General features: G+C 39.8%; 3 protein-coding genes across 7 annotated transcripts in view; 1 reads left to right on the top strand and 2 right to left on the bottom strand.

Annotated features, from left to right (window-relative positions):
* Positions 1-643: 643 nt before the first annotated feature.
* cks2 (CDC28 protein kinase regulatory subunit 2) lies at positions 644-3,787 on the top strand. Its single transcript, XM_061738159.1, has 3 exons — positions 644-802; positions 1,058-1,185; positions 3,247-3,787. Exons 1-3 carry the CDS (start codon positions 744-746, stop codon positions 3,288-3,290), a joined length of 231 nt encoding a protein of 76 aa, XP_061594143.1. The 5' UTR covers positions 644-743; the 3' UTR covers positions 3,291-3,787.
* A 142-nt stretch (positions 3,788-3,929) lies between these two features.
* cimap1d (CIMAP1 family member D) lies at positions 3,930-5,969 on the bottom strand. The gene is made up of 4 exons (XM_061738158.1): positions 5,930-5,969; positions 5,127-5,234; positions 4,612-4,725; positions 3,930-4,423 (listed from the first exon to the last, which is right to left on the bottom strand). The coding sequence occupies exons 1-4, from the start codon at positions 5,967-5,969 to the stop codon at positions 3,930-3,932; spliced, it is 756 nt and encodes a 251-aa protein (XP_061594142.1).
* Positions 5,970-7,496: 1,527 nt separating this feature from the next.
* cpamd8 (C3 and PZP like alpha-2-macroglobulin domain containing 8) overlaps positions 7,497-14,167 on the bottom strand; it is a 46,962-nt gene continuing 40,291 nt past the window's right edge. Inside the window, exons 38-46 of one of the 5 annotated variants that reach the window (XR_009783941.1) lie at positions 13,499-13,573; positions 13,237-13,342; positions 12,961-13,071; positions 12,662-12,874; positions 11,155-11,226; positions 8,763-8,964; positions 8,518-8,609; positions 7,991-8,043; positions 7,498-7,890 (exon numbers count right to left, since the gene is read on the bottom strand). Coding sequence is in view for 1 of the 5 variants with exons in the window: in XM_061738156.1 (XP_061594140.1) it covers position 8,609; positions 8,763-8,964; positions 11,155-11,226; positions 12,662-12,874; positions 12,961-13,071; positions 13,237-13,342; positions 13,499-13,573 (780 nt within the window). In the remaining 4 variants the exon portion in view is untranslated. Of the gene's footprint in view, positions 8,610-8,762; positions 8,965-11,154; positions 11,227-12,661; positions 12,875-12,960; positions 13,072-13,236; positions 13,343-13,498; positions 13,574-14,167 lie in introns of all 5 variants that reach the window. The other 4 variants (XR_009783940.1, XR_009783939.1, XR_009783942.1 and 1 more) reach the window with 4 other exon arrangements.

Below are 14,167 nucleotides of genomic sequence, written 5' to 3'. Positions count from 1 at the left end.
AGTAATAAAGGGCTCTCATATAATCCATCCGCTTTTTTTTGTTGTTGTGGAAAAAAAAAAATATACGTGTTTTCAGCACATGTCACTCAATGGATAATGTTCATCCCCCCAGATAATCGACCCATTTTAATTTCCCTTGGTTTATTTATTATTTGTGAGATAGATTTTTTTTCTCCTTAAAAAAAAAGAGTGCTTAGAAGATCAGATACACAATCTGGCTATATGAGCTCCGAATGTTGAACTATGTATTTTATACTGTGAACTCTATATGTCTGGTATTTGTGGGGGGGGGGGGTCGATGGGATTTTGGATTTCTTCTTGTCTGTTCTGTTGAACTTATGTGAGTGCTTCATTTCCCGTGGTAAACCAGCCTGTTGTGGCGCATGTCTGGACCAATCAGGAGGAGCCTGATTCTGTCTGGACCAATCAGGAGGAGCCGGATTGTGTCTGGACCAATCAGGAGGAGCCGGATTGTGTCTGGACCAATCAGGAGGAGCCTGATTCTGTCTGGACCAATCAGGAGGAACCTGATTCTGTCTGGACCAATCAGGAGGAACCTGATTCTGTCTGGACCAATCAGGAGCAGCCTGATTCTGTCTGGACCAATCAGGAGGAGCCGGATAGCCGTTGAGGTTTGAATTGCTCTCAGAAAACAGCGGCAGATGACAGCAACCCGTTTCGCTCGTAAACGTCGCTTCGTATCAAACTTCTAAACACATTTTCTGGATTTTAACGAGGACAAAATGTCCAAAAAACAGATATTCTATTCCGACAAGTACAACGATGAAGAGTATGAGTACAGGTAATTACACTTTTCTCAGGTTTTCAGGAGTTGGATATGTTGTGTCTTGGCTACGGCTAATTTATCAGTTTTCTGACTCCGTGGCGGAAACAACATTTATGTGTTTTCAACTTCCATTCCGATGTCTGTATCATTAAACATTGTTTTAATCGATTCAAAAACTAATTATGCACTGTTTCCACGTGGTTATAGCAATACTCACCGTCAACAGTATGTATAACGTTTGAAACTATTTTTTTTTTACCTTTTACACAGGCATGTTGTTCTTCCGAAGCAGCTGTCTAAACTGGTGCCTTCCTCCCATCTGATGGCGGAGGACGAGTGGAGAGGACTGGGGGTGCAGCAGAGCAAGGGCTGGATCCACTACATGATCCACAAGCCAGGTCAGGATCTCTGCTCAACACGTCCATTAAGCCTGTTTATGGTTCCGCGTTAAATCGACGAGAGCCTGCGCCGTAGGGTCTGCGTTGGTGTAACGCGGAACCATAAATCAGCCTTTACTGTGAGAGTCAAAAAATAGTCATAAAATGCCAATGGAAAATGGCATTGAGTTCATAAGTTGTTGTTTTTTCTCCGTTTTACTACAACTGTAGCCTACAGTACGGAAGAGTATTAGGGCCATGCAGGAGAAAAAATATTTGAGGGGAAGGTTTTTTTTGCACTTCGAGAAAAAAGTCGAAATGTCTAGATTAATGTTGAAATACAATTTCGAGAAAAAAGTCAAAATTTCGTGAATAAAGTCGAAATTTCGCCTTTTTTCCTCAACATTTCAACTTTATTCACGAAATTTTGACTTTATTCTCAACATTTCGACTTTTTTCTCGATATTGAACTTCAACATTCAAGTAGCAAATAATGCTACTTAGGATGTGGATGGTTGGTTACTTAATCTTTTATTTTTGGTTCAATTTATTATTTCAGGAATTGTAGTGAAGATTTTTCACCCTTTTTGAGTTGGATTATTGTCATCTTTATTGTCATGTTATTATATTATTATGATATTATCATCTTTTATATTATCTTTTGTATGTCTATGTGTGGACCCCGAGAAGAATAGTCTTCCCATGGCGAAGACTAATGGGGATCCATTTTAAATAAACAAATAAACATTAATCTCGACATTTCGAATTTTTTCTCGAATTGCATAATGAAAAAAAAAATCTTCCTCTAAAATATTATTTTTATTTTTCTCCTGCCTGGCCCTAATACTCTTCCGTACCTACAGTCATGGCCTTTGAGGCACAAATATGTTTACAAGTTTTCTACAGACTTTCTGGTTGCACTTTTGTTATTGCACTAAAATGTGCACTATTACAGAATGGATGTTCTGCTTTCTTTCTATTGTTTTATATTAATTTATACCATTTTAAGTTAAGCAGGACAGGTTTCTGTTTAAGAAAGATACTTATTTTTATTCAGTTCATTTTGTTATTTTGTATTAAAGTGAATGGCTGGATAATAATTTGTTTTCCATGTGTTCATGGCATTCAAAAATATGCATCTAATTCAATTCAGGTTCGAGTCAAATAGTTAAAAAATCGTTTCACTCACAAAAAAGGTGCTAAAAAAATTCACCACGCCAGAAAAGGTGAAGGCAATCGGGTTGGCCAGCCCTGCCGATGAGGTGTCCCTTATTTATTTTTCAGGGAGTTGGCAACCTTTATGTCCACGTGTCCAAGACTTTTGAACATTTACTCTTAACATTCAACCACACTCACCAGCTACTTCATTAATACCAGGTGTACCTCGTTAAGTGGCCCGAGAGTGTATGTTTGTTGAGTGACTAAAACAAAAAATTCTATAACGTCTTTGTCAAAAATTCACGAAGCTCAGACGAAACATTGTTTTATAACTGATGTGAAATCAATTAAGTATTCACATCATGCATACAGATTGTATAAACAAATCTGTTTTTCATGGTGGAATGAAGGTGATTCATTCAGCAGTGGTTTCCTCCGGGTTTCTTGCCAAATGGCAGCGGAGTAATCGGAAGTTACGTTGGTAACTGGTTCTGTGAATCCCTGGGTGGCTGCCAGTGGTGGTCAGGGAGGGGGCAGAACAACAAAACAGGTGGTTGCGGTGGGTGGATAGAAATAGAAAATAGAATTTAGAAATACATTTTTGTGTCAATCACTGTGCTAGAAGAAAGCAGAATACAGGACGTGGATCTTCTGAACCAAAACATCACTGTAATGGTTAGTTTCAGCTAAGATTGATGGATTTTTTTTACAAAGAATACTATTCAGCTGCCCATGTTTCACATCGTAGCATTTTACAAAAGATGGTCTTTACATAAACATTGAAGTTGTTTCCGCTTTTCCTTTAAAAGCTTCTCATGTGTGTCATCGGACCTTGGTTATGGTTATATGAAGACAGAACACAACAGTGTACAAAGATGTCTGTATGACACTCACCTGTTTCTTTTTTGTTGCTTTTGTCCTCAGAGCCACACATACTGCTCTTCAGGAGACCTCTTCCAAAAGAATGAATGGGACCATCTGTATGTTTCTGTCCATGTGTATGTTTTTTCTTTTTTATTTGTTTTTGTTCATGTATATTGTCACTGGGCTGTACACCTATCTCTATATATGTTGTACTGTATTGTGTAGAACCTCTTTAGTTGTATACAATGATTTGTTCTTTTAAATTCCCTCAGTTTTCAGAGGTAATGAAACAAAGGAGTTGATTCCACTGTGAATGTTAAACAAAATGAAAGTTTGCATGTCAGTTGTACACTTTAAAAATGTCTTTTGAAATGTTTTTTTTCACGTTATTTTGATCAAGATTGATTGATTTATTTACTGATGGGTCATACAGTCAGGGGGGGTTTCTTCCTCAAATGTTTTCTCAAAGTTCTTGGAAGATTTATTATATTTTAAACTTATGCTTATGTTAAGTCCATATGTTATTAGATATTCCAGATCCACAGCTAATTCAGCAGGTTTTTTGTTGCTCAAGGAACAAAATAAAATTAGTTGTCATGTACGTTTTCTCCTCGTTTTTATTTTTTTTCCTTCACAAGTCGAAATTTCGAGAAAAAAGTCAAAATGTCGAGATTAAAAAGGAAGAAAAAAAGAAGTAAAAGAAAAGTACTGCATTTCTGGTACTTTTTTGGTGTGACAGATCTTCAGTCAGAAACACTGACTACTAGAGGTGTAACAAATTCTGAGTGTCTGATACCCAGGGAGTAGGCTGGTGCCCGGGCCTTGTGAACGGTGACTTTCTCTGGATTATAAGTCCCTGGACCTGGTATCTTGGTGCCATCTCTGGGCCGGGGCCGGCTGCCACGCCCCAACATGGAGAAGGCAGGCTTTCGGGGTAGATAAACGCTGGGGTCTGTACAATTGTATCCGCAGGGCCCGGGTGTCTTGGCAAAATCCACGGATGCTCCCCCTCTGCTGAAATTACTGGACATGGTGTAACTTGCACTTGCTGTCTTGTTTGGGACGTGAGGGCCCAGGAGAGGAGGCAAGTGGTACTTGTTTGGAGCAGGGTTGTGGTCTACGGTGCGGTAGTGTGTGCGGAAGCCCATTGTGTAGGATGGGGCTTTTCTTTGCAGGCTGCACAGCGGGGCTTTCTCAGGGCTGTATGCACCAGGTCCAGGTGTGTGGAAGAGCTCTTCTAATGAACAGAAAGTACAGTTTAGAAATAGGAGCTGACATAGAACTCCTAAGAAATTCAGAAGCAATCGTTTTAAAATATTTGAGTGTTCATAGTTTAACTGTATTGACTGGGCAATCATTAAAGGTTCGCTGTAGAAACATGAATTCATGAGAGAAATCTACCTGTCATTGCAAAAAGGAACTTACTCTGCACCTTGGCTCTACCCAACATTGAGTATGAGGGTGTGCCATCTTTTCCAAAGCGAGTGATTTTTGCATCAACATGATATCGAGGTCCTGGACTGCTGTCAACACAATATACTGCAATAAAAGTTAACTTTTAAAGATCAGTCATGCCGTTAAAAAGAAAGAAACGTAAACAATCATGCTCAGGAAAGTGGCAGTAGAATATGTTTGCCTCCCCCTAGTGATCACGTGTTGACATTACAGTACATCATGTAATGTCACATACACACGCATGCTGATATTTAGATGAACGTTTTAAAGAATATTAAGTTTTTTAGAATATCAGTGTAATTTTCTGAAGTATAGAATTAAAGAAAAACTTTAATAATGTGCCATTGGGTTTTGTTAATACTCTGATTTGTCTATGTCTGAGTTAGAATTCTGACTAATAAATAGAATAATATAAACAATGACAAGAGTTTGTATTATGTTGCTTAGGCTGATCTCAGTTGAGTAAAAGAAAGAGAAGAGCTCACTGTTATTATTCTTGCCATGGAGAGAATAAGCAGGACTGGATGACTTTGTAAAGTCATGGCCAATATAGCCAACAGTGGGGGGAAGTCCATAGCGGCCAGGGCCTGGTCCTGCAGAAAAGGTGAAAGTGCATATTCACAATCTTATTCACACCTTTTTGTGCTTAAATTCTGTTCATAAAACACATGTCAGAAGTATGTAACAGAGGGGAACAAGTAGACATTTGTCTTGAACCACCTTTGAGTGAAGAATTTTTGGTCTCCCTCATAGATATAAAAGATGTAATAGATATATAATGGTAGAATATTTGTAACTGAACGAAATTTTAGATAGGACAAATATCAACATTTTTCTGCATTTAATAGTTTTACTCTCATAATACCTTGCAATTGTTAATCACCACCAGAGCTTTAATCTTGACAGAGACAGCTTCTGATTGGAGTCTAATATGCAAATTCAGGCATACAAACGTCTACGAAGTAGCCAAAAAGACATAAGCATATACGTGGTTAGTACACAAAGAAATAGTAATAATAATAGTAATAATAGTAATTCTTGTGAATAGTACACATGAAAGAGCAATCGGGTGCATTTTTCTGAGGAAGGAACGAGTCCTGGCAGGTCAGAGAAACCTCTACTCTGCTCATGTCAGGCTTGAGAAATACCAACTGACCCGAATAGAGGTCACAAACCTGAAAAACTGATAATGCTCATGTCTGTACAGTGGATGTAAAGTTTCAGAAGTAAAAATTTAGATAATTAGTAAGATTAACTTAATCATCTTTTCATTCATTGAGATTATTACCTTTTTCTTTCCCTGCGATCGCTGGGTATTTTTTCTCCATCTGATTACTCAAGGGATCCTGCAATGGTTTCAGTTCTGCAGAAACATTTGTAAAATGCTGGAAAAAAACTTAAAAAAAAAAAAGAAACCAGCCTCAATGTTACTTTTTGCATCTTACCAAATGGAGATCCTGTTCTGAGCCACAGGTGAAGCAGACTTTATACTTGGATAAACAGTCACCAGATGTGTGTCAGCTTGGTCGTTAATCCCTGCCCACCATGACAGGGTTTTTTTTGTTGTTTTTCTTTCAGATTTCACAATTCTTCATTCCCACTTACCCAGGCGGACAGTAAAAACCCAGAGGCATGGCTGGTGCAGAACCAAACGCCAGTTACCTCTGAAATAATCAGGAATCCCGACACTTACATCAGCCATCAAAGTGTTAACAACAGGAGCAGACTGACCCTCTCAGGGTTTTATCCATCTGCCTGTTTGCCTCTTTGTTCAAATGATCCACCTGTGGGGGCCCGCACAGCTGAATAGCCCATCCTCCTCAGAGGTGGATGTATAGGTACACTCTGGTGCTTACAAACAATGTCATCACTCAGATTCTCTCTCATGTAATGCTAGCCCCCAATCCGACCATGAAACCAAGACCCCCTCTCCTGCACTATTCTTTTCAATCTTCCTCCTCATCACAGTGCGGACACACTATATCACTCTTCAGCCAAGCATGTAGTTCCCAAAGAGACTGATGGGAGCCTGCTGCTCCCAGCTCCCCTGCAGTGACGGCTTAATGTCACAACAGGAACCGCTTCGTCCATTGCAGTACTTGCATTTAATGTCATTGCCCAGAGTTTGGAGGGAAATTGATGAGCAGAGCACACAGAGCTGTATAGTCAGATGCAGCTCACCTGGGGCTGCTACAGGATGGACGCCTTCATTTTTAACTCCTATACTGATCTAGTTTTACATCCCATGCTGGAGTGTAATAGCAGTGTTGGAAATTAAACCAGCAACTCTCAGGTTAAAAATCTTTTAACTTTTGGCCAAACAGTTGAGCTAGATGCTGGTATAATGAAGCCCTCTTTAATCCCCCTTAACCTAAGTAATTGGAGAGAGCTGACAAGTGATGAGCAGTTACCAAACATTAAACTTTAACAGGCTTTAACCCTCCACCGACTGTTGCTCTGGTAACCTTAATCCATGGTCCACGGATACACATCCACTCATGGAGATGCATGCGGTCAAGGACAAACTGATGCAAACTCACATGCTTTCTAGCACCGACGCTCGTCAGAGGGTCAGAGAGTAAGTTATCAAAACCAGGAGCCCTCTAAAGCAGCAGACAGAAAATGACTCTAAATGTATTTAACCTTACAAAGGGGCATGGAGCAACACCTCTGTCAGTGGAAAAGAGATATACTGTGCTCCAGCTGCAGACACGGTACCACGTTTAAAATAAACTAGGTTCAATGCACTCCTTCATGCCAAATATTCAAGTGCAAAGGCATTAAAAGTGAAATGGAACACATTGAAATTTAGTTTCAGTTGATGCAGCAAACCAAAAGCTTGGACCATATATGAAGTTTATTTTCATTCTTGTTAAAAAAAAAAAAAACAAAACAACAAAAACACAAATTTTGATATGAATCAGTATTGAATGTAATCAAATTTGGTGCATTTACAGAGACTCAAAACTTCAGACTTTATTTTTAAATTGATTTCTTCACAAATGGAAACCGAACAAAAACAAAATAGCTTATGAACTGTACAATCAGATCCCACCGTAGGTGGATGGTCAGAGCGGATGATGAAGGTGTCGTGGTTGGGTAGTTTCAAAGACGGATGGAGAGTCAAGGTGGACCAGCGACAGAAAGGCATCTTTCCAACAAATGTACAGTCTGTGATCTGAGATGATCAGAGGCTTTTGTTGCATGTCTGTTCCCCTTTCCCAGTTTTGTTTCCCTGTCTCCTTTGTGCTAACAGATACAACAAAAAAAGAATCAAAATATCTTTAGAATGAAAAACATAACATATGTTTCTGTAAAGCACATGGTTAGCATATTTTCTTTCTCTTACCAGCAGGAAACAGCACAGAAATGTTATCAGAACTTCCAAATATTCAGTTAAAGCTTGCAATTAAAGAAAAAATAAAAAACAGAAAATGAAATTAGTAAGCCGCATGGAAGGGTAATGAATTAAACAAAAATAAAAACATGAACTCTAACTAAAAATAAATACCACAGATAGAAAATATAACAACACATTTTGCTTAACATCTGGTGTCATTACAAACATAAATAGTTGATTATTTCTTCTAGTGATTATAAAGGCAGCACAGTGAATAATTATGGTGCTTATTGCTTACTAAGAGTTTACAGGAAGACATGTCTGGAGGTTTCTAGCTTAATAATAATAATAATAATAATAATAATAATAATAATAACAATAATAATAATAATATTAATAATAACAATAATAATAATATACATTCACATCCAACTGCACACAGAAACAAACATACATGATAAAAGGCATCCACTCGGACTCCATTTACTTAATAACAAACATTTACCCGCTCATTTTCATGAGCAGCCAAATCTTACTCCAAAGAAGTCCCAGATGCCTCTTTTCTTTTCATTCACAAACATATTCACAAATATGATACAATTTGGAGCTGGACACGGCTTCTTCAGTTCTGTGGACAACAAGAAAAAAAAAGGACAATAGTTTTTTTAATGAAAAACATGTCCTACCTACAGAAAACGAATAGCTACAGTACTCAATTTGGGGGTCAGATAAAATATAATAACATTTTTTTTAAATAAGCAAGAATGCAAAAGGAATATACCATCGGTCAGGTGTGTTTTTTGTTCCCATTGTGGGTAGCTGGGTGTCTGCCGGTAGGTCCACCTTATGCCCTAAACCCCCTCCACCGTCAGGCACGTCAAAACTGTCCCTTCCTTCTGCATCGGCAAGAAAAGGCTCGGAATCTAAGTCATATTCATAGGAGTAGTAAGACACCTCTGCAACTGAGCCCTGTTCCTCCTCACCTGCAGGGGCAAACATGGACACATTAATCCAGATATTTTTATTTCAAAACTTTCGGGTAGAGCAATGTTCACAAATGGACAACACCGTCAAAAAGGAAGGAAGGAACATTATTCCTCAGCGTATCAGATGCAAGAGTGAGTCGTGGCATTTGAGGAGTTTAGTGTACTATCATCATAGGTAACCTTTGACCTTCAATGAATCCACATCATTTCCAAAAAAGCGAAGCATCAGCCCTGAACTGGAAACCCAGTTCAGATTCAGACTCTTTATCTATTGTTAAATTTAGGATTTTAACTGCTAACTTTTTTTATCTATTTACTGTTCAACTGTGTCCCAGCTTTTTTGGAAATAATTTATGTGGGACAAATTTCAATCGTTGGAAATATACTAACCCATTGATCTGCAGGTGGCAGTAAAATGCAAGATAATATAGCAACAGGGAAACCATGACAAAGGGGGGGACCAACGCTGCTAATAATTAATGGTGAAAGTAAGTGACCTAGGTTTCACATTTACAACAGTTGCCTGTCAAAAAAGAAACTATGAGTGAATGTAAACATAATTGTTTAACTGTTTTCAGAGAAACTGTAGATTTGCTCTGTTTATCGCCGCCTGTTGAGATGCAGTACTTCTCTGTGGCCAGTAGGGGCCAGACCTTACTTACTATTCAATTCTCACATCTTCAAAAGGAATCTTTCTTTTTTGGATATACAGTTATCAAATATTCATTCCATGATGACTTCTTGCTACATATATAGAATATGTAAACACGAGACTCAAAATTTCAAAAGACTTTGACCAAAAAAGAAAATGATGGATACAGAAAAGGGTGGAACTTACAGCTTGTAGGTTGTGTACATATTATACTATATTTTTCCCATTAATAAGACAAGTCTGATCATGGAAGCTAATTCCAGAGCTTCAGCTTCTTTCTCTGTCCTGATGGAAAGTGTCAGTTCTTTGGCACAACCCACCTTCACCTATTACACCCTTGGTGCACTTAGAGGGCATGTTGTCAATGTTTTAATGGTTTACAATGACAGTGTTTTTACAGTACTTATTCATTCTAATCACCCCAGGGTTACTTTATTGTAGCTGATCGTATTTGCACGTGTAGACGCATATTTGGTTGTGATAACAGGCAGTAAGTGTATACTTGTGTGTGTTTGCATCCACAAATGCATGTGTGAGTGTGAGGAATAGCATTCCTGTGGTGAGAGTGAAGCTTTTGTACTAAGGAGACCTTTGACTGAGTGCAGCTTTGTGAGGAACAGCCACCGGGAGCTGAAGCTGCAAAACAAGTCACTACAGGCCAGACCACATCAAGCATGCACACACACACACACACACACACACACACACACACACACACACACACACACACACACACACACACACACACACACACACACACACACACACACACACACACACACACACACACACACACACACACACACACACACACACACACACACACACACACACACACACACAGGTAGATTTAAATGTTATGTCTATGTCCGATCACACGTTGCAATATGCAACGTGCACATGTTGCATGCGTGTCAGGACTACACTCTTCTACAGTTTGTGCAGTACCTTTTTCTATGTTTTCATTGGCAAATGTAGCACAGCTACATCCTCCCATCACACACGTTCAAACATCCTAACAGGAATTTTGTGGCTGCCTCTCTGGAAGGGGCAAGCTCATGGAAGCAACAATCAAGGCTGCTGTGTGAAACTCATCCACCCATTTATCTCAGCGATTGCAGACATGATGTGGTGGCAGGGGAATGTGCTGCCACACACCCCACCTACGTATCCACTTTCCTCTTCTCATCTCCTTCTTCTCTTTCTTCTTTAATCTTGTTCATGCCTTTCAGCCTAGCTTCACTGACCCCCCCCAATACACCTTTCATGTATCAACTATGGGTGGTAATGTGCTTTAGGTCATTTCTGTTGAGTATCGCATTTAGTAAACACTGAATTCAGAATCTGTCATGGATATAGATGCAGACAGTCGGGTTAGTAAAACACAGTGGCAATCAGACAGCAGAGGTAAAGCACTGCTGATTCCTGGGGGTATGAGTGGAATCAAGAAAGTCGACTGAAAAAAGGGTAAATGGATGGACAATGGAAAGTAGTTTTTGATGCGGTAGTCAGGGGAAAGTGTGTTTCAAAGTTACCTGTGCTTACAGGGACAGAGGGCTGCTCCGTTTCCTGGCTCACTACTGACTGATTGTCTTTGGTGCTCTCCACTGGAAATAGAAACACTGTTACATGTAAACTCTTTCAATTATTCACATTTATGTGGCTTCCACAGCGCCATTCAAAAAAAGGAATAAAGAAACGTTAAGTACATCGATGGAGTACTATGTTGCATAATCTAAATACTTCCTGGAATAATTATCCGGCCCACTGAGCAACACTTCATGGCAAAGCCAGAGTGTACATTCAGTATTACAATCCATCAGTCAAACACTGTAACTGGCCGAGCCGCGGCCAGGAGGTCATGTGCGGAAACAAATTGTATCTTTTTCTTCCTCAGAATAAGGAAACGGTGGCATGAATCTGCCCCCCACGCAGGGATACACAAACAAACACGGCCAGGGAGCTCGAAACACAAATACAATCATTTTGATGATCTACATGATGAACCACTTGGCACACACTGAGGTCTTTTCCCACCAAAGTTTTGTCTATGCCTTTTCCCAATCGGCTCTACAACATGAAGGCTCCTTTTGTTGTTGGGCTGTGCGTCGGAAAGGAATGTGACAAGGATTTCAAAGGCTGGACAAAAGCACTCTGTCATTTGGAGGGAGCCCTGTAATACGGCGGAGAGCGAGAGAGGGAGAAAGATGTGGGAGGGGGTTGTTACGACGGGTAGTTCTTTTCAGAGGACTCATCCAGTAATCAGCTCAACACCTGAACAGCTGTTTCCTCTGCTCAGATAAGCATTGACGCACTCGCAGGTGCACACGCACAAACTCAGCTAGCACAATGGATGATTACACACTAATAGTGGGTTGCAACAAAGCAAACCAACTGTATCCAGCAGAACAACGGATCAGATATGGTCACTCCTTGTGATTGATGCTGAACGAGTGGATACGTTTAAATGTTTGACTGGTACTGAACTTGGATACATACAGTATTTCCTGGAATAATATATGACAAATCTGCGTCGTCTCATATCATATAACGGCGCTGGCGAATGTTCCAGCTGCGCTCATTATCGTCATTTCTGCTGCATATTTGTGTTTCCTCCAGTCACCATTGTCTTGGGTGCAGCGATCGTGACATTGAAGAATAATGGAGGAGCCAATTTGACATTTTGAATCTTTGAACCAAAACTTACAACATTTTTCTATCCCAAAATTTTCATTTCATGTGAAGACTAAAATGTAAACTTTTTCAGTTCAAAGGTTTTAAGCATTAGTGCAAAAGACAAATATGATAACTGGGACCTTATTTTTTGTCGTTTACAAGCTTGTGGTGAACTAGTTCTCAAGCAAGTGGAAGTCAAAGGTCAGCTGATGTAACACATGACACTCAGCCTATGAAAACAGTGGTGGACATTCAATTCGTCTATAGTCACATATAAGCAGAAGTGTGACAGAATTATCAGGCCTAATAAATCCTCTGTGGAGAAAAAAATGATAAAGTATTGATAGAAGAAGAGAGATCCCTTACTGTGTGGGCACTGGGACAGTGGAACCTGCTTGATGCGCGTCCCGTTTCGACAGGCAAAGACTTCCAACTGACACTGGTTCTGGTAGAGCTGGCCGTCTGAGCCACAGACAGGCTCCCCGTCGTAGCCACAGTCCCTGTAACATGTGCAACGCTCAAACTGCTCCTCCTCCAGACAGCCAAACACATTGTTGCACTGATTTGCCTGCACGAAACCTGCAATGAAGAGATCTTTTTAGGAAACGGATGAAAGTTGGGGGGCTTGTAAACTGTTACAAGGCTTAATAATAAGTATGTCCCACCTATCCACTGATTGGTTGAACTCTCCACCTCGTTGCAAGTAGGCCCATCACACAGCTCCCGTGCAAGCGGACTGCTCTCACTCACGTTGTAGAATCTGGTGGCCTCAAACGCTGCATGACGGGTACAAATCCACACCATCACAGTCACACATAAGGTATACAAAACCATGATCACATCCAGCACAATGTGCTTACTTTAAAAGTGGATGTGTTTTTTTTTTCAATTGCATTTGTGTTTTCTTTCTGGCCTGAATAAGAGAATCATTAGATGAACACCTGGTTCATAGTAGTCGTAGATCTTGACCGGGACAGGCGCAGTCTTGCCCACGATGTATTCCCTGACAGCTTGGAAGGCTACACACGTCATACACTGACTGGGAATCTGAGAAGGAGGAACACCCACAGACAAAAACATATTAGCAGATCTAAGCATGCACACTTGCACTTTAGCCCATCCCTGTGTTACGTATGCTTTTTGCTTTCAAATGAGCAAAAAGGCGCTGGCACAGTAATTGGGAATGTAAATGATTAAACTCGCCTCATCGAAGTAGAACAAGACTTTTCTCCCACTCAGCTCGTATCTCTTCAGGCCTACTCTCTTGTCCATCAGTACCTGTTGAGGATGACAGTGAGTATGACAGCATCGATATGTCAAAGAGCACAAAAACACAACTGAACTGAGGACACTGTAAACTGGGTTAGTAAAGGAATTATTTTCAAATATTTCAGCCTTTCAGTGGGAATAATACTCTGAAATACTTTTACAAGTCTTCACAATATTTTCTTGCAATACAACACCAGTTGAATGTACAACATGACAAGATACGATTTAAAAATAATTAATGATGCATTATAAACTCAGAAAAAAGCTTTAAGTCAGTTTTCCAAGGCTGATGCTGATTTTTAGAGATCAGGTAGGCCGATGGCTGAATTGATTGATTGATTGATCGATTGATTGAAACCTTTATTGTCCCCTCTGGGGAAAATCAGTTGTCAAACAGCTCATGACATTCAAAAAGAGGAAGACAAACAGAAAAACAGAGCCGACAATGCAACAATACATATAAACACACTGCTGGTCCAAAGTGCTGGTAGTTGTTATAATAATGCCCTTTTTAGTAAATATATAAAAAAGGATAAGAAAAATGGTTTCACTTCAAAGACAAAAGGTTGGGTACCCTAATTGGCATAGTCCTAGTTTCTACTT

This window comes from Cololabis saira, chromosome 13, assembly GCF_033807715.1.
Source record: "Cololabis saira isolate AMF1-May2022 chromosome 13, fColSai1.1, whole genome shotgun sequence".
In the NCBI taxonomy this organism is placed as follows: Eukaryota; Metazoa; Chordata; class Actinopteri; order Beloniformes; family Belonidae; genus Cololabis; species Cololabis saira.
The sequence above is the reverse complement of the archived record's forward strand: the minus strand, read 5'-3'. Positions and strand labels throughout refer to the sequence as shown.

What these genes read in the sequence shown, in the direction of transcription:
- cimap1d (XM_061738158.1), bottom strand. Translation starts at nt 5,969, where the DNA reads ATGGAGAAAAAATACCCAGCGATCGCAGGGAAAGAAAAAG. An exon ending in GATCGCAGGGAAAGAAAAAG is followed by an intron (nt 5,235 to 5,929) that starts GTAATAATCTCA and finishes CCTTTTCTGCAG; the next exon opens with GACCAGGCCCTGGCCGCTAT. An exon ending in GGGTAGAGCCAAGGTGCAGA is followed by an intron (nt 4,424 to 4,611) that starts GTAAGTTCCTTT and finishes TCTGTTCATTAG; the next exon opens with AAGAGCTCTTCCACACACCT.
- cks2 (XM_061738159.1), top strand. Translation starts at nt 744, where the DNA reads ATGTCCAAAAAACAGATATTCTATTCCGACAAGTACAACGATGAAGAG. An exon ending in GATGAAGAGTATGAGTACAG is followed by an intron (nt 803 to 1,057) that starts GTAATTACACTT and finishes CCTTTTACACAG; the next exon opens with GCATGTTGTTCTTCCGAAGC. An exon ending in CTACATGATCCACAAGCCAG is followed by an intron (nt 1,186 to 3,246) that starts GTCAGGATCTCT and finishes TTTTGTCCTCAG; the next exon opens with AGCCACACATACTGCTCTTC.